Source organism: Protopterus annectens, chromosome 1.part0 (assembly GCF_019279795.1).
Source record: "Protopterus annectens isolate FY-2018-M chromosome 1.part0, PAN1.0, whole genome shotgun sequence".
In the NCBI taxonomy this organism is placed as follows: domain Eukaryota; kingdom Metazoa; phylum Chordata; order Ceratodontiformes; family Protopteridae; genus Protopterus; species Protopterus annectens.
In genome coordinates, this window is record NC_056725.1 from 1,215,332,380 (window position 1) to 1,215,352,108 (window position 19,729).

The 19,729-nt window shown below is 41.0% G+C and overlaps 1 protein-coding gene across 1 annotated transcript in view; it reads right to left on the bottom strand.

The window, feature by feature from the left end:
• The window catches only part of MMS22L (MMS22 like, DNA repair protein), a gene marked incomplete in the record, with an annotated part of 1,809,169 nt that overhangs the window by 1,421,998 nt on the left and 367,442 nt on the right, over nucleotides 1–19,729 (bottom strand). The window contains 1 exon segment of the mRNA XM_044065731.1: nucleotides 7,686–7,811. Coding sequence (XP_043921666.1) covers nucleotides 7,686–7,811 — 126 coding nt within the window.

Below are 19,729 nucleotides of genomic sequence, written 5' to 3' on the forward strand. Positions count from 1 at the left end.
TGGATTACATTTACGGTGTTTTTGCTTTTCCTTTTCTTAACTGCATTATAGTTTTCTCTACCCAGTACTTTCCATGATGTCTTTTTATTTCTTCCTTTCCCTTATTGCTCTGCATTTTTGTGGTAAGACTATCCATTATTAATTTAAATGCATGGTAATATATCCTATTTATTGCTTTTATATCACATGAATTACTGTCTTGATTACTATGTTCATCTGCTTAGACTTCATATTTACTTTCATCAGTCTTAATATGTCTATCCATTGTGTTAAAAATCTTGCAACTGTTCCCTTAGATAATTTTCTTCCAAACGGAGGGCAAATTCTTCATTCTCCATTTCATGTGGGCATTCTACAGAAAATTCCAGAACATCTTGATATTCTATATTCTCTACAGCTGCATCCTGCTTCATCCATTGCTCTTTCATATGGAAACTCACTGTTCTATCACGCCAAAATATCAGCTGCATCAGAGTTGCCACTGTTTACTCTTCTTTCCCTTGTTGTGCAACTCCAACTGAGTTTTTGAAATCGTCTCCTACTGAAGGCTCCAGAGTATCTTCATGTAGCAAATGATCGGATGCTTCCTGTTCCACTTGTTTCTCCTTAATTTGGGGATCTAGTCTATTGAGATGTCACCAGAGCTGGATTTTCTACATTAAATCCTATTTCACTGGCAATCCATAACTTCAGTTTTTATTTCTTTAACTTCTCCGTTAGTAATTCTCTTTTCTACTTTCCCTCTGTTTTCTTATTTTTGTTAAATTGTAAAATTTTCCATATCAGTATGCCTGTATCTCTCTTCAGATATCTTTGTATTTTTGCTTTTTTGGAACCCCTTCAGGGGATGGAAAACTCAGACGACTGAATATCAAAATATCTAAAACTCAAAATATCGAAAAATGGAATTTGCCCTTTCTCCAGTGTTGTGCAATCTTGGAATTGGCATATATAATTAGCAGGGGGTGCTTGCCCTCTGTGTTAACATATTTTCAATACTGAGTTTTATACATTTTGATTTTCACTCTCTTCAACTTTTGATCTTCTAACATAGACCCGCTTTTTTTGTATTGATAAGCTTTGCTTTCTTGTTTGCATAAACATTGCAACACATTAAATCTTTCTTTCCCCATGTCCACATTTCTTCTTTAGATGTTTCCTGCTCCACCTGCTTCTCCTTTATTTTGGAACTCATTGTTCCATCATGCCTTGACACAACCTGTGTTGGACTTTCTACACCAAATCCTTCACTTTGCATAAGAGTTGATATTCAACTGGGAGAGTTTATCAATGATGCCCAAATGTGGAATTGCCTTGGCTAAGTCAAGGTAGGCTGTATGCACAGATCTGCCTTTGTCTATGGCTCTGGTAATGTTTCTTTCCTCTAATGTCTCTCAGTCATTTTATACAGTATATCTTCTGTCTGGAAATTCTGGGCTTCTTGCACAACAGTAACAATATATAATTTCTTTGTCCTCAATAGTCCACTCTATTGTCTTTATGGCTCTTTTTTGGCGTATCAGTTTTTTGTCATCTTTGTGGACTACTACTTCCTTCTACAACAGGGGGGGGGCATCCTCCCCCTGAGGCTGGCATGGCCCAATTTAAAAATGTTTCCATGTCTTGAGGACTCTACATTGTCATTTTCTCCAGTCCTTGCACCAATGTCCCTGCCAGAATTGGGCATTTTTTATCCTGGGTCACGTGCACCAAGCTCTCTATTTTTGAACTTACTTCTGTCCATAACATATGCTATATAAAACACAGTTTATGTATCATCTTGATGGGATTTTGTGAAAAACAGGGTCCACCTCATGAAGGTACTCACTAAGACTTGAGGATGAATTAATTTCCAATACTATTCTCCTTTGCTTGATGACCTACCATTTGTCCATTCGGACCCCTATAAGTCTATGGTCATGTTATGTGGTTGGTCTCATGCCGAAGGTTGTGGAGCTCTCTAAAATACTCACATTGAGATTTATGTGATGGTAAGGGAGATACTGACCCTCATTGTCTCAGATAATATAATTGTTAAAAAGTAAGATGTACAAATTCCTGGAATGAAGCAATAATCTCTGTCATCCTGAAGCAAGGTAAGGATACTATATTCCTACAATCCTATAAACTCATTTCTATCCTGAAGTAAGATTGTAAGTTATCTACTACAATTGTAGTAAGAAAAGTGAACGTTTTAGTCCAGATCCTGGTTCACTTGAACCAAGCAGGATTTGTGAAAGAAGTGCTGTGGCAGACAATACGATTAAGACATTGAGGCAATAGACTCTACAGACCCTATGTCAAAGCATCTTGCTATACTTATCATGGATGCTGAGATGGCATAGGACACAGTAAAGTGGAGGTTTTTATGGGCTACTCTTAAATGTTTTGGTTTCCTTCCACTTTTACATAGTTGCTAAAACAACTTTACTATGGACCCCGGGTTAGACTTTCACTTTTTGTTTCCATATACCTAGGGCCTCATGTGAGTGCTGCTCCTTTTCCCCTACAATATTTTTGCCCCCTATAATGATCCTATGGCTAAGGCACTGAAGTCCACAGACTATGCCAGAGTCACGGTGGCAGATCAAAACTGTAAGTTGTCTTTTCATGCAGACAATCTATTGCTTTATCTTGGCAAACCAGGAGTGATATGCCTGTTGTTACAGTAGTTTTAGAAAAGTTTGGCAAGGTGGTTTGATACAAGACAACTACGGTGGAAAAAAGTCAGGCTTATGCAATGGATACTTGTCGTCAGCAGCAGCATAACTTAAATTTCATTTTTGGGAAGGGCTTGGAAATAAAGTATGGCACTGGCTACAGCAATGGAAGCCCTTAATCTTGGATACGTCTCAGCAAGTACTGGAACTTCAGTGGTTTATGTCCCTGATGATCTATGCACTCCTTGCTGATCCCCTCCATCTATCCATTCATCCACAACACCTTTTTCAGATTTTTGCACATGGGGTCGGAGTGTCACTTCAAGAGTGGCAATCATCTAGAGCCAAGGTTCACACCACTGGGTGGCTAGTCCTGCCATGACCCCTGCCAACTTTCTTAAAACCTTAAGGATCCTTTCTTCCTCTTATCTGGGAAGACCCAAAAGAAAGAGTTGCATGGGAGTTAATGCCACTATGCACAGATAAGGGCAAGTTAGGTCTAACCAGCTATGACCTTTGACAGGCCCCTGGGCATGCATGCACCATGGAGGGTTTAGCATCCTGTACACATCGCCACCCATGAGAACTGGGTCTGACAGGAATCACACTGCACATTCCACAACCCTAGCTAGATGCTGAAGTGTTACACGACCACATACAATGTCTGCTAGTAAATGTACCAGCAGGATGATAGCCATGACTATAATGGGTCGCTGTCTACTGGAAGCAGACACCTCAACAACAGATGTTGCTGTGGAACTGTTAGCACTACGGGAGCAAGATCTTTTAAGTCCATGACCATGCTGGCTAACATGTGTGGATGTAGCAGATGACCACACGTGAGGACAGACCCTCATTCCTGCCAGATGACCTAGAGAAGACATGGCATGGTTCAGTGCGTGATTCAGTTTATCCAAGGAATCACACAGATGGTAGGATACACTCGTGTACATCAGCATGCACACCCTGTCTCACCCTCCCTCTCTGCCATGGCTGTGGTAACATTAGCCTGTGCCTTCACAATCTCCCTGCACATATGTTGGGTTGCAGCCACTGACACACCAAACTTGAAGGGATGATGGTAATCAAGTCTTTGATGAGCACCAGAGCACCATTACCAACCCCAGTGTAAACCTCCCTACACATGACAGCTGGGGCAGATTCAGAAAGTCTCTATTCAAGGGTCAGCACACTTCTCTGCTCAATACTGACCTCATAAGCCTGTCTTCTCTGAGATATTTATATAGCCTGTGTATCTGTAGGCATGCAGACAGTGTCCATGGTATTTGTAGAGGCTGTAATGGCTACACTGCCTAGGTCAAACATGCACTATGCACCCCCAGACCGTGCCAGCTCATACCTACTGTTATTATCCGAGAGTACAGATGCTCCAGCATCAGACATGTGCAGTTCCAGTGTGTTGGTGCCAGATAAAAAAAATCGCTAGCGAATCCACCACACCAACACCAGAACCACACATACAACTGATACCTTACAACTATAAACATGACTGGCCATACCTTGTGCTGATGGTCACATCTGTTGGTTCTCTGATGTACCTGCATAGTCTACGTCCAACAGATTTATTGACATTTATAGCAGCTAGGAACTACAGAGGACTTGCAGCTATTGATGCAACGAAATAGTACTACATACCCAGGGTATCCAAGGTGGAAACTCTAGAGGGCTTGTCCAGTTCTGCCCAAACATCCAGCACAGCCTCGAGGAACTATGTGACGGTGCACTGCCTTTAAGAGAGGCCAGGAAATCGTCCATCTCCATAAAAGATGGATAGCTTACTACCAATTGCCCTACATTCCTGTGCCACAGCTTCTGCGCTATGAGTGACAGCATGGATCATATCCATGGCACAGCATCAGATCATTTCATAGCTACCACCCTGACCACCTACTGCATTAACATTGATCACACTGATAGTCCAAGCATGGTCACAGCAGGTCTGGTCAGCTGCAGGAATGTCAAAGAGACACTGGCCATAAGATGGAGGACCTGAAGTGCCACCTCATTCTCAGCATTTGAGAATTTTGGCTAGAATGTGGATGTGGACTACATACCAGATGCAGCAGTTTTTCCTCTGTGTGCCCTGTTTTTTTTTGTTTTTTTGTTTTTTTTTTAAGCACAGTTTGTTTGATAATGGAAACCAGTCAAATTAACAGTCTTGCCCTTGCATGGGCCTCACAAATCCTTACACTACTATTATCTTATTAGGCTATATGGTATGCTGCATTTGTACCCGACAGATATCTGTATCCACAATCATGAAGTAAATGTCAGGCATGTAAGTGTAATGAGTACAAATTTCCACAAAAACTACTACATTCCGTACATTTACAATCCACCCCTCCAAACACTTTGGCCAGCACAATTGCAAGTATTTACAATCTGAAAGCTCTTACAACTAACAGAGATAAAAAGCAGTCAAAAGAAATTGTGGTACAAAGGAATGGAGTTGTAAGAAATAGTACTTATCTTATATGAGCAGATATCATACCCAGAAGAAAGTTCTCTCTAAAACCACCCTTAGGTGGAATCAAACCCTGGAATGAGTGTTTACTTCCATAGCACAGTGAGTATCCAAGCTTTTCACTGTGTTTGTGTAGATTCACCCCTCTGGGTGTGGCAATTATGCTAATTAGGGCACAGCTCATTACTTTATCTGAAATGCACAATTTGCGGAATGACCACACCTGGTAAACAATGTGCAGAGTTCTATATGATGCTATGCACACACCCAGGTGTCTGCAGGCAACACTGCACACATGCAGTCACTATGCTTGTAGCGGGCGTCATTACATATGTTACCATCTACAGATGGAGTCACTGTACAGTACATTTTCTCAATAACAGAAAGGAATGGAGGACTGCCATGTTTCACACTTAAAGTTCCACTGGAACCATAATAAAAAAAAAAAAAACACTACCTATATTTTCAGAGTTTGCCATCAGTCATGCAAATGAGGTACCCGTTGATATCCATTGCTGGACAGCACACGGGACACACGAGAGTTGTTTTGATTGTCAACTGTCTGACATTTTTCAAGGTGAGACATAGGCATATGCAACAGGAGCATCCACAAAGTTACTCACCATACATGGTCTAGAAAACCAGTCCTATGCGGCCCACCTCCAAGCCTTGTCCTTATACTGCGTCTCCTATAGAGTGCTGAGAGATGACCTATGCCTGACCAACAATGTATCCTCTAATCCAGCACACGTTTTCAGTTATATTCCCCCTCTGTGTTGTCAGAGGTTGGAGGCATTCTTTTTTGGGTTATATGTACATTTGCACCTCTAGTTGTCAATTTGTTTTGTAGTCCTCTGTGCAGTCAGCCTGGAATGCAGTTGCGTAAAATTTTATGGAAGACATCTTTATTAAAATAAAACACTACTGACTTTTTTGTAAAGTAGTGAAGTTAACTAAAAAAAAATATTCATTCCAGTTTAACAAAAAGTGCCAAAGACTAGAAAAACACAATTATTGTGACAAAGATGGCTCCACTTTGGCTTCTCCTCCTTACTTTGCTGCACTGTATAACTTGGAATTTACATGGTAGATTAGACTTAGAAATGTCAAACATTAAAGGTATATGGAAAGGCAGAATGTTTGGGGCAGTAAGGTAAGCCAAGAGGAAAGCTTTACTACATAACTAGGAAGCTTTGAATTTAAGCCATTATAGCTTGTGTATAATAAAGCAGTAGTGTAGATGTGAGTGATGCCCAGAGGCAAAATGTTTCTATTCCATTACAGGATGTTGCAAAGAAGGTCATATCTTTATGAGGTCCTTTGATGTGTTTCATAAACCTGGTAGGAAGATTAGATACAATGAGGAGTTCATAAAGTCCCTACCCCACAGTTTGTTTGTTTGTGGCCTTCGGCTTTTCCCAGATAGGGGTCTCCACAGCGGAACTCCGGTCCGCTAATGATTGGCAGTAGATTTTTACGTGCTGGCTTGCCGGGCTTAACGCACAACCTTCAACGAAGGAATGCCCATTCACGCATGTCGCCACACAGAAGACGCTCTGAGAATCGAACGGGCAACGGCTAACTGTGAGGCGACAACGCTACCGCACCACCACCGCAGTTAAATATCATTAGTCTGGCATAGCATCGCCATGGCATTTAATGCCTCATAACATCTCAGTTATGAAACTCAAATAAGACACACTCATGATTTCTCAGTGAGGAGCTCAAGTGGATGACAAAGCACCAGAAGACTAGAGAGCTGTCCATCACAACATACATTAACCACCAAAAGAGCATAAGCAGAGTCCCATACTGGGAAAAGTTGGGAAAAAAGTTATGTGGAAAACTTAAGAGGATAACCAGACTGTGCAAAAGCATATTTAAGGGTAGCAAAGGGAACACAATCAAGGGCTTAGAAAACAATGACTAGGTGAAGGCCTTTAAATTAATTTCAACTGTGTAGATCAATGTGTGTGTGTATACTTTTAAGAAGCTATCCCACGGGGTTGCACAAGTGTATAAATACTGAGCATATGCAAGCCTGACTGCCATTTTGTAGTAATCCATTGAGATATAATCATGTATGTATATAAGGTCTGTCTGTTAACCAGTTTGTTTGCAATTTATGATGTTGTTATCCATCCTGATGTGTTTCTATTTATTAAAGCATCTACACAAAAATGTCCCACCTGCTTGTCATCTATGCGAGAGAGAGAGAGACAAGCAACACAAACTGAATTAATGAAATTTGTATAAATTAATTTTGATTTAGTAATGGTCGAGTGATGTTTAAAGACATGCAGGTAGGTGCATGCATGAATGGGTGTGCCTTCTTTGAAGGTTGGGTGCCAGGTTGGCACCTCGACACAGTAAAGATCCACTGCCAATCATTAGTGGACCGGAGTTCTGCTGTGGCAACCCCTAACTGGGAAAAGCCAAAAGACATTAGTTTACCATGCTCAACAAACAGTCCTACAATAAATGCATTGGTGGTGCAGAACTTACTGCATTCCTGCAAGGAACTCAGAAAGAAAACATACCTGAGAAATCCAAACAGAAGACGTGTTGATTCAACCAATGCAGTTTCAGTCACCCACTGGAAGCCAAAAAGTTCCACTGTTTCTGATTCATAATCCACTGGGGAAGGATCAAGTCGCAAAAAAAGTCTGAAAACAAAGACAAATTTTAAAGCATTCCTGGTTTACTCACCGTTTCAGACAGTGAATAAATATTGAAGCACAGCAAATGCAAATTTCTAAAAGTACTACCCTATCATAGTTTAAAACTAAAAAAAAAACAAAAAACAAACCTAACTAGCAGTCTCTCAGAAGCAAAACACAAATACACACATTATCGTCCACACACTATATTTGCCAAACATAGAGAAAAAGGATAAAAGGTCCCAATTCAGCAAAAGGGACACTTGGTCTCAAAGAGTTAAGTATGACTAAGCATTTGTAGGGGTTCACTAAGAGTACACAGTTTGGTACTCAGTAAACCCTCACTACGTACATGCTTCACAAAACCAGTTCTGTAAAAGTAAACTCCAGGATTACTGTTATACCCTGCAATACTTGTGCAGCCAGTGCATTATTATCCACTGTGTTATTACTGTACATTCCATCTTTAATAATTAATGTTTAATAACAATGAAAAGCCTACTTTGGCTGTCAAACTGCTGAGAATGTGCCACACTTAGCCTGACCTCAGTTCCATTTAGAGCTGTTGGTATAATGGATTACGGAGGGAATGAATGCTTTGAAACACCATAATATAACTTAGAAAGTTGAATAAAGATCACAATTATTCATGACAGCTATAGTCAAACCCTCTTTTTGACTCCACTCCTATATCACACCACTCAAGATGCTCTATTCAAATATGACAGCCAAATAAAAACTTCAGAAACTAAAGGGACTTAAGTTTCACACCTGCCAAAGATTCACTCGTGGTATGCAATACTCATCAAATCATTCCCAAAGAAGAAAAGTTTAAATAGGAGAATATGGTAAATAAAATTTAGAAATACTCCCATCTACTTCAAATCCTCTTTCTCTCTTTTATAGAGAAGCCTCAATTCCAAAAGACATGCTTTCAGTGTAAGTGACCATTTACAATGAGAGCAGGCTGAGAGCAAGCGTTTTGGAATCTGGTCCCCGTAGTAAGCCTGTTTATAGATAGGCCTTACACAGAAGTAAGTCACTTATACTAACAGCAGCTCTTTTGGAATCTGGACCATAGTGTTTTACTTGTATCATGTGGTCTCAGATTACAAAAGCTTGTGAACACATACAAAACATCCATCTTAGATTTAAAAGGGGTTTAACTTTAAGAACATATCAAGTCTGGCAAACACTACTACTGCTACTACAATTAAATATAATATGCACAGAATGCCCAGTGAGTAACAAAATGAAAAAAATAATAAAAACACAGGAAAGTAAAAGAAGCATTAAGAGGTAGATCATCTCAAATGGCCTACAAAGAAAAGCAGAGTTCAGTGCTATAAAGAACAGGAGAAATTGATTTTTTTAATGCAAAACACATTATAGTTCTAAATATATACAAGTTATCCAATATCATTCCTGCCAAGAGAATTCTTCCTTGTTAAATGAAAACTGATCATTGTGGACTTATAAGTAAGAAGACAAGCTCCGATTATTATTAAAATGAATTTAAATGATATTAAAACACAGTTTGTTGCTACTTGCAAGACAACAAAAACATACAGCCCTTTTACCAGGACTTGGCTTGTACAATGAATTAAAATATGATAACTGAGCCTTTCTCAAATACTTTATTTTAGCGTTTGCACTGTACATAAAAGTCAAGGGGGATTGATTGAAAGAGTGTAGATTTTGTGGCTCTATTGTGCAAGCATTTTTTTTTTTACACATGTCAACAGGGAAATGCCTTTCATGTTATTTATTTTTAATTACCAGAGTGTTTTTATGAAGATAAACAAGAGAAAGTTAAAAACAATTTATGAACATAGTTATAACATAAAAACTTAATAAAAATGCTTTGTGCAAATATTCATTAGAACACCAAAATAAAAATCTTTTAAAATAATTTTATTTTGGAAACAGTGGACAATGTTAGCAGATGAAGGGGCATGAGAAAGCAGGTTGGAATATCATTAATTCTGTATGGCCACTAAAATTAAAAAAAGAAAAAAAAAAACACATGAGAAACTAGGATGAAATTACCACATTACAACTTCTAGTATTTTGAGGCCAAGACTGGTTAGGTTATGATTGGCTATTAAAAATATTTTACAGAAACAAATAGCATAAAAATGTACACAGTTTAAACAAATTGCTTTATTTTTCTGCATTATTATTATCATTATTATTATACAACAGTGTAAATTAAATATCACAACTATTACAAGCAAGTTGATTATTATTGTATAGCAACACTGTTTTGGTAGTGATGTCTTTATACCATTAAGTTGATTGGTTGTATACAGTCAGGTGAATTACAAAAGCTTTTAAATAGTTGAATAATTTTATGTTACCAATTTTTCTGATGAAGTCCCAGCATTTTGTAAGGATAACAGAGCTAAAACAAACTAAGGAATATGAAATAAAGGATTCCAAATGGCATCACAACATGTTTTCTTTTGGTTTTTAGTGTATCTGTACTTGCAGACCTTGTGGGCGCATTCATTTTTGGATTGTTTCTAGTACTGAGGTTACCAACAAGTTATGTTAAGGTATCTCAAGAATCCCTTTTTAAACATCCAACTTGGCAATACCTAATGAACGGACCTTGCTTATACAACAAATGTCCCAAAACATTTCAACACCACTGGAATAGGAAGGCATGATTACCTCAGCAAATAGTGAGCATATCAATATGGTAGAAGTTACAGCTGATGTCCAGGATGTGAGAGAGAAGTTACATCAACCATATGAAAGTAATTGGAAAAATTCATCCCCACCTCTCATCACATGGCTTTCCTCAACAAGTTTTAAATTGCACCAGACTGGTATTACAGATGCAATCTATGTCAAAGCAGTTAAAACAGTTTTGAAAACAAGCTCCTCCAATATCGCATTTTACAACTTGACATTTCACACCTGACAGAATATTGCAAACAATGATTAGTGCCAAAAGATCACAGACTTTGGAATTATCCTATGCTTTTTTAATTTAATTTGATTTTACACAATGAACATTTGCATTTGTTCAGTTACACTAGATGCAAACTGATGCAACTGTTAAAAGAAAACAGCAATTTAAAAATATTCAGCAAGGAAATAATTTCACTGAATATATATATATATATATATATATATATATATATATATATATATATATATATAAAACATAGGAGCTACTGTATAAATCTACAAAAAGGAATTACAAGAATTTTGGAAGAGTGGAAAGAAAATATAATGAAATTAAAGAAAGAAATGAGAAGATATTAACTCGGGATCAAATGGAATACCGTAACAATTGTGCATATCCTAGCCTACCAACACCAAGAGGACAACAATTTAGTCATCAATTGCCCCAAACTTGCTCAACAGACATTACAGACAGAGGTGGAACTGATATTAGCACACAATCATGATTAACATCAACAGAGGAGAACAATTTTTGGAGGAAGTTCAACTCTGATAATCCAAAAGGATAAAACAGCAGGAAAAGATTACTCCACTCGCAACCATCAGCACAACTGAAGACAAAATGGAAAGGGTTGAGGTTGCAGTAGGAGAAATTGAGTACATTTGTATCATCTTCAATTAAGACATTAATATCTTTAAATTTTACTAACCTTTTAAATAAGAGATGAGCCCAGATATCTCTTTGTAAAAGGTGTTTCACTTTTGTCCATACTTTTAAGAGGAACATTGCTGGTTTATTGATCCAATTAAAAAAATTTGTAGAAAATTTAATTTTGCTTAACTTCTGACAATTCTGATATGAAAGCGCATGAGTTAAACTTTAGGAGAAAAAGTACAAAAAGAAAAGTACAGTTTTGTACCTACCATAAATGTAGATGTTCGAAGATCCACATTGCTGCAGTCCTTACACTTGGGTAGTCCGCTGTCCTCGGTCGGCCCGAATATCAAAGTATACGGCTGACGTCGGTCAGGGCGCATTTGACTGACATCAGGACGTCAGGGTACAAATGCGCATGACCGACGTCATATCCTCAGTCTTTTCTTGCCCCAGATGTCAGAAGACCCTAAAAATAAAGGTCAAAACCAAAAGACAGCAAACAACCAACCAACCACCCTTGCACTAACTATATGTACAATATATATAATATAAACAAAATGTACAACCCAACCCACACAACCACCTCTAACTACAGAGGGGAAGGAGGGAGGGTAAATTGGACTGCAGCAATGTGGATCTTCGAACATCTACATTTATGGTAGGTACAAAACTGTACTATGCTCTTCATCTCACATTGCTGCAGCCCTTACACTTGGGTAGAATCCCAAAGCAGAGGTAAGGGAGGATGGCTAACTACAAGGAAGCAGGAGCTGCCAAAATGCCCTGCAAAACAGCAGTGGCAAAAGCAGCCCTGGACTTAGAGTAAAGTGGCAGGTGATAATGCCTAGAGAAAGTATGCACAGAACTCCAAGTAGCTGCCTCCAAAATATCCTTGGTTGCCACTCCCTCAAAAAGCTGTTGAAGTGGCAGTAGCCCTAGTGGAATGAGGCCTAATCCCAGCTGGAATCTCCTTGCCATGATGGGAATAACAGAAAGCAATGCAAAACCCAATCCACTTAGAAATAGTTTGTTTTGACACAGGCTTGCCCTGAGAACTCAAAGCAAAAGAAACAAACAACTGCTGAGACTGCCTGAACCCTTTAGTTCTGTCCAAATAATAACGCAACTGCCTGTGAACATCTAAAGTGTGCAAAATCTTTTCCCCTTTATTTTGGGGATTTGCATAAAAAGTAGGCAAATGAATAGTTTGGTTTAAAGCTACACTAGAAACCACCTTAGGCATAAAGGAAGGATTAGTACGTAATGATACCCTATCCTTATGGAAAATCAAGAAAGGCTCAACCGCCATAAGGGCCTGTAATTCAGAAACCCTTCTTGCAGAGGTAATGGCCAACAAAAAAGCAGTCTTCCATGATAAATACTTCAACTCAGCAGTAGCTGCAGGCTCAAAAGGTTGCAGAGTGAGTTTCTCCAACACAAAATTGAGATCCCAAGCAGGAGTAGGAGCTTTTCGTGGGGGTCTTATATTCTTTGCCCCTCTAAGAAATTGCTTGAACAAAGGATGAGAAAACAATGGTGGGTCGCAATCATAGTGAGCTGAAATTGCTGCAGCATGAACTTTAATAGAAGAGAAAGACAAACCTTTGTCTAGTAACTCAGTAAGATATTGAAGAGCCACACACAAATTCGGCTCAGAAACATCAAAATCTTTTGCTGCACTCCAAAATAAAAATCTTTTCTATTTGTCTGCGTACATTTTCCTTGTACTAGGCCTTCTAGCTTCCAAAATAACATTCAAAACTTGCTGAGGAAGTGGAAGCCCACTATGGTTCAAAACAGAATATGCCAGGCTGTAAGGTGCAGAGTGAAGCTTGACATTTAGTAAATGGCTGTCCTCCTGTGACAACAGGTGTGGAATCGAAGGCAAAGGCCATGGAGGCTTCTGTACCAGACTTCTCAGTAATGGGTACCAGTGCTGTCGAGGCCAATCCGGAGCTATCAAAATCATCCGTGGCTTGTCCTGTCTGACCTTTAGAAGTACCTTTGGGAGGAGAGGCAGAGGTGGAAAGGCATACACATGGAGATTGCTCCAATTGAAAGAAAGAGCATCCACTCTCCAAGCTGTGGGATGAAACCTTTTTGTGCAAAACTTTGGCAGCTGATGGTTTAGTGGAGAAGCGAACAGATCTATGTCTGGAGTTCCCCAAGACACTGTCAATTTCTGAAATACATGAGGTTCCAATTTCCACTCGTGGGGATCCATAATTCGTCTGCTCAACACATCTGCTAAGGAGTTCTGTGCTCCTGGCAGAAACCTTGCCTGAAGATTGAGCTGTAAACTGAGAGCAGTCTCCCACAAAATCATTGCTTACCTGCATAGAGGATAAGAATGCATTCCCCCTTGCTTGTTGATGTACCACATGACAGTTGTGTTGTCTGTTAGAATCAACACCTGCCCTGGAAGAAGTAATTCCTTGAAAGCTATTAATGCAAACTGGACTGCTAACATCTCCTTCATGTTGATATGTAGATGTTGTAGTCTGACAGGCCACCTGTTTTGTATCCACTTTCCATTCAGATGAGCTCCCCAAGCTTTGTCTGAGGCATCTGTCGTTAAAATCTGACTCGCCTCTGGCCGGGTCACAGAGAGTCCCTTGTTTAGGTGACATTCCTGAGCCCACCACAAAAATTCCTTTTGAATGCAAGGTATTATTTGAATGACAGTGTCCAGATCCTGGCAGTGCTGTGTCCATACATTTTTGAGATACCATTGTAGCTTCCTCATATGCAGTTTGGCATTGGGAAGCACCAGAATACAAGATGCCATGAACCCTAAGGCTTGAAGGACTGTCCTTGCAGTCAGCCCGGACTGATGAGATAGTTGATGGAAGTAAAGGGATAGACTTGTTTGTTTGTCCGGGGTTAAAAAGGCCATCTGGGATGCTGTATTCAGTCTCACACCCAGAAAGCACATGTCTTGAGAGGGTACTAGACTGGACTTTATTTCGTTCACAGAATACCCTAGGCATCTTAGCACTGCTATCACATATTCCAAATGATGAAGAAGCTCTTCCTTCCTTGAGCCAGAATTAGGCAGTCGTCCAAATAAGGATAGATCTGTATTCCTTTTAGTCTGAAGAAAGCTATCACTGGAGCCAGAACTTTCGTGAACACTCTGGGCGCAGTAGATAAGCCAAAGGGCAATGCAGAGAACTGATAGTGAGAAGTCCCAGCTCGAAAACGCAGATACTTTCTGCAACTTAGTCTGATAGGAACATGAAGGTAAGCCTCCTTGAGATCCAAAGTTACCATCCAATGATCTTTGCCCAGCAGAGGTAAAAGCTGCTGCAACGTCAACATTTTGAACTTGGGAATGTCCAGATAAGTGTTGAGGATAGATAAATCCAAAATTGGTCTCCACGTGTTCCCCTTCTTTGGAACTAGGAACAGGCGAGAATAAAATCCTAGGCCCATTTCTGGCAGAGGGACCGGCTGTATGGCCCCTAGTTGGAGCAACAGAGAAACCTGTTTGTGAGCCTCTCTTCTTTGAGGAGGAACGTCTGGCATGCCTTTGAAAGGAGGCAAGGTATGGAAATAAAACCTGTAGCCGTGGTGTATGATATCCAATACCCATCTGTCCTGGGTAATTAAACTCCAATTTTCTTTGAAAAGTGCCAACCTTCCTCCCAAAGGTGCTGCCAGACGAGCAGGCTCTGGCAGCTGAAAAGGTAGGTCATTGGGTCTGCTTACGAAAGGACTGACCCCTGCCCTCACCCGAAGCCTGTGCAGGAGAACTCCCTGTTCTAGGCCTGAAAGAGCCGTGAGCTCTGCCCTTACCACGTCTAGATCTACCCCTAGACTGGGGATCATAAGAAGGATACGTCCACCCTTTAGTAGGCCAATTTCTACTAAACTTTGGAGGCTGGACCTGCAAAAAATCTTTAACAGTCTGCATAGACTTAGCCTTGTCTTCCATTTTCTTTAAAACTGCCTCAACAGGAGGACCAAACAACACGTCAGATTGTAAAGGAGCATCTAAAATCCTTGTTTTAACATGTTCAGACAAATTCTGATCCCTCAGCCAGGCGTGCCTGCGAAGAACTGACCCAGTGGCAGCCACCCTAGACGAGGCCTGTACAGCATCAAAACCACATTGCAAAGAATGCTTACCCACCTGTTCAGAAACATGCACTAAATCTTGCAACTCTTTACAATCAATACCTACTGCCAGAGCATCAACCTTAGACTTCAATTGAGAAAGGAGATAGTTTTGGTATTTCAACATGTGAAACTGGCAATTCAGAGCCCTCATAGCAAGAGTGGAAGAAGTATAGACTTTCTTTCCCCATCTATCCAAGGCCCTAGCCTCCTTGTCTGCAGGAACCAGATTTTTAACAACAGAAGCCTTAACACCTTTAGGCCCCTGGCTAACAGTTTCTGGGTCTGCCCTAGGACTCTTAAAAGATACTTATGAGCTTCAGGCACCCTGTAATACCTATCCGGCTTAACAGGAGCAGGAGGCAAAGAATCAGGATTAAGAGAAGCCTCTGTAAAAACATCTGCCACTACATCCAAAACAGGAGGTATAGCCAAAGGCCTATGCTGGGGTAAAAACAGAAATTCCCTAAGCCTTTTCCTGGAATCAGAGAAGTCCTGACCTTCCCACTTAAAATGCTCCCTCATGGAATGAAGAGTTTCTGAAAAAGAAAAATCCTCAGGAGGAGTAGCAGAAGGAGTAGAATCATCCACATCAGAATCAGAATAAGGAGAGCACTCCTGCAAGTCTTCAGCCGAAGACTCTGAAACATCTGAAGCCTGCTCAAAACCCCCCAGCTCAGGCTCCACCCTAGGTCTCTTATCAGGAGGGGGCATAGAACCCCTAATCAAAGTAATCAAATCTTCTGCCATTTTAAGCATATGCTTCTTGGGCACAGTACCTGAAGAGCTAGGGGTAACACCAACTGAAGCTAAACCTGGCCTGCCCCTGGGAGAAGCCTTTGAAACAGAAGAAGAGGGCCTAGACACCTTAGGAAGGGAGGGGAGTATAGTAACCTGAGAAGCCCCCTCAGCCTGACTTGTCTCCTGAGAGGCCACATCTTGCAATAATAAGGTCTCACCCTGGGAACACAAAGAAACCTCCGGTGGAGCCACCGGCTCCACCGACACCTCTAAAGAACCGGCGTCCGGTACAGACGGTTCTTCTAGCCTAGGCTTAACTGCCTTGTCCTTGCGCTTCTTCGAAGAAGCGGGCGTCGGAGCATCCGACGGCATTTTATAGTTGCACCGCTTCCCAAAGACTAACCTTGCACAATCCAACCTTCTCTTTATAGTGCGTTTGTTAAACCTAGCACAAGAGCGACAGCCAACAACGTCGTGCTCAGGCCCTAAGCAAGGAATACACAAAGTATGATAATCTCTATGCGGTATCTGTTTCCCACAAGAAATGCAATTATTGACTTTTTCTGACATCCGGTAAATGACTGAGGCAAGAAAAAACTAAAATATTCCCCAACGGGGTACTTAGCCAACTTTGAACTCGGTCTGAAACTTCCAAATCGAAAAATCTCAGAACGCCAACCGGCACTTGCATTGCTGCTTCTGCATTGGACCATGCGGCAAAAAAGACTGAGGATATGACGTCGGTCATGCGCATTTGTACCCTGACGTCCTGATGTCAGTCAAATGCGCCCTGACCGACGTCAGCCGTATACTTTGATATTCGGGCCGACCGAGGACAGCGGACTACCCAAGTGTAAGGACTGCAGCAATGTGAGATGAAGAACATCTGTACTATGTTCTTCATCTCACATTGCTGCAGTCCTTACACTTGGGTAGAATCCCAAAGCAGAGGTAAGGGAGGATGGCAAAACTATAAAGCAGTAGGAGCTGCCAAAATGCCCTGTAAAATTGCAGTGGCAAAACCAGCCCTAGATTTAGAGTAAAGTGGAAGGTGGTAATGCTTAGAGAAAGTATGCACTGAACTCCAAGTAGCTGCCTCCAAAATATCTTTAGTTGCCACCCCCCTCAAAAAAGCTGTAGAAGTGGCAGTAGCCCTAGTGGAATGAGGCCTAATCCCAGCTGGAATCTCCTTACCATGATGGGAATAACAGAAAGCAATACAAAACCCAATCCACTTAGAAATAGTTTGTTTTGACACAGGCTTGCCCTGAGAACTCAAAGCAAAAGAAACAAATAACTGCTGAGACTGCCTGAATCCTTTAGTTCTGCTCAAATAATATCGCAACTGCCTGTGTATATCCAAAGTGTGCAAAATCTTTTCCCCTTTATTTTGGGGGTTTGCATAAAAGTAGGCAAATGAATAGTTTGGTTTAAAGCCACACTAGAAACCACTTTAGGCATAAAGGAAGGATTAGTACGCAAAGATACCCTATCCTTATGGAAAATTAAGAAAGGCTCAACCGCCATAAGGGCCTGTAATTCAGAAACCCTTCTCGCAGAGGTAATGGCCAACAAAAAACCAGTCTTCCATGATAAATATTTCAACTCGGCAGTAGCTGCAGGCTCAAAAGGTTGTAGAGTGAGTTTCTCCAACACAAAATTGAGATCCCAAGCAGGAGTAGGAGCTCTACGTGGGGTCTTATATTCTTTGCCCCTCTAAGGAATTGCTTAAACAAAGGATGAGAAAACAATGGTGGGTCACAGTCATAGTGAGCAGAAATTGCTGCAGCATGAACCTTAATAGAAGAGAAGGACAAACCTTTGTCCAGTAACTCAGTAAGATATTGAAGAGCCACACTTAAATTAGGCTGAGAAACATCAAATTCCTTTGCTGTACTCCAAAATAAAAATCTCTTCCATTTATCTGCGTACACTTTCCTTGTACTAGGCCTTCTGGCCTCCAAAATAACATTCAAAACTTGCTGTGGAAGCTGAGACCCTCCAGGGTTTAAAACAGAATATGCCAGGCTGTTAGGTGAAGAGAGTGAAGTTTGACATTGAGTAAATGACTGTTCTCCTGAGACAGCAGGTGTGGAATCGAAGGCAAAGGCCATGGAGGCTCCTGCACAGACTTCTCAGTAATGGGTACCAGTGCTGTCGAGGCCAATCTGGAGCTATTAAAATCATCTTTGGCTTGTCCTGTCTGACCTTCAGGAGTACCTTTGGGAGGAGAGGCAGAGGTGGAAAGGCATATACATGAAGATTGCTCCAATTGAATGAAAGAGCATCCACTTTCCAAGCTGTGGGATGAAACCTTTGTGCAAAACTTTGGCAGCTGGTAATTTAGTGGAGAAGCGAACAGATCTATGTCTGGAGTTCCCCATGACACTGTCAATTTCTGAAATACATGAGGATCCAATTTCCACTCGTGGGGATCCATAATTTGTCTACTCAACACATCTGCTAAGGAGTTCTGTGCTCCCGGCAGAAACCTTGCCTGAAGATTCAGCTGTAAACTGAGAGCAGTCTCCCACAAAATCATTGCTTGTCTGCATAGAGGATAAGAATGCGTTCCCCCTTGCTTGTTGATGTACCACATGACAGTTGTGTTGTCTGTTAGAACCAACACCTGCCCTGGAAGAAGTAAATCCTTGAAAGCTATTAATGCAAATTGGACTGCTAACATCTCCTTCAAGTTGATATGTAGATGTTGAAGTCTGGCAGGCCACGTGTCTTGTACCCACTTTCCATTTAGATGAGCTCCCCAAGCTTTGTCCGAGGCATCTGTCGTTAGAATCTGACTCGCCTCTGGTCGGGTCACAGAGAGCCCCTTGTTTAGGTGACATTCCTGAGCCCACCACAAAAACTCCTTTTGAATGCAAGGTATTATCTGAATGACAGTGTCCATATCTTGGCAGTGCTGTGTCCATACATTTTTGAGATACCATTGTAGCTTCCTCATATGCAGTTTGGCATTGGGAAGCACCAGAATACAAGATGCCATGAACCCCAAGGCTTGAAGGACTGTCCTTGCAGTCAGCCTGGACTGATGAGACAATTGATGGAAGTAAAGAGAAAGATTATTTTGTTTTTCCGGGGTCAAAAAGGCCATCTGGGATGCTGTATTCAGTCTCACACCCAGAAAGCACATGTCCTGAGAGGGTACTAGACTGGACTTTATTTCGTTCACAGAATACCCCAGGCATCTTAGCACTGCTATCACATACTGTAAATGATGAAGAAGTTCGTCCTTTTCTTGGGCCAGAATCAGGCAATCGTCCAAATAAGGATAGATCTGTATTCCTTTTAGCCTGAAGAAAGCTATCACTGGAGCCAGAACTTTCGTGAACACTCTGGGCGCAGTAGATAAGCCAAAGGGCAATGCAGAGAACTGATAATGAGAAGTCCCAGCCCGAAAACGCAGATACTTCCTGCAACTGAGCTTGATAGGAACATGAAGGTAAGCCTCCTTGAGATCCAGAGTCACCAT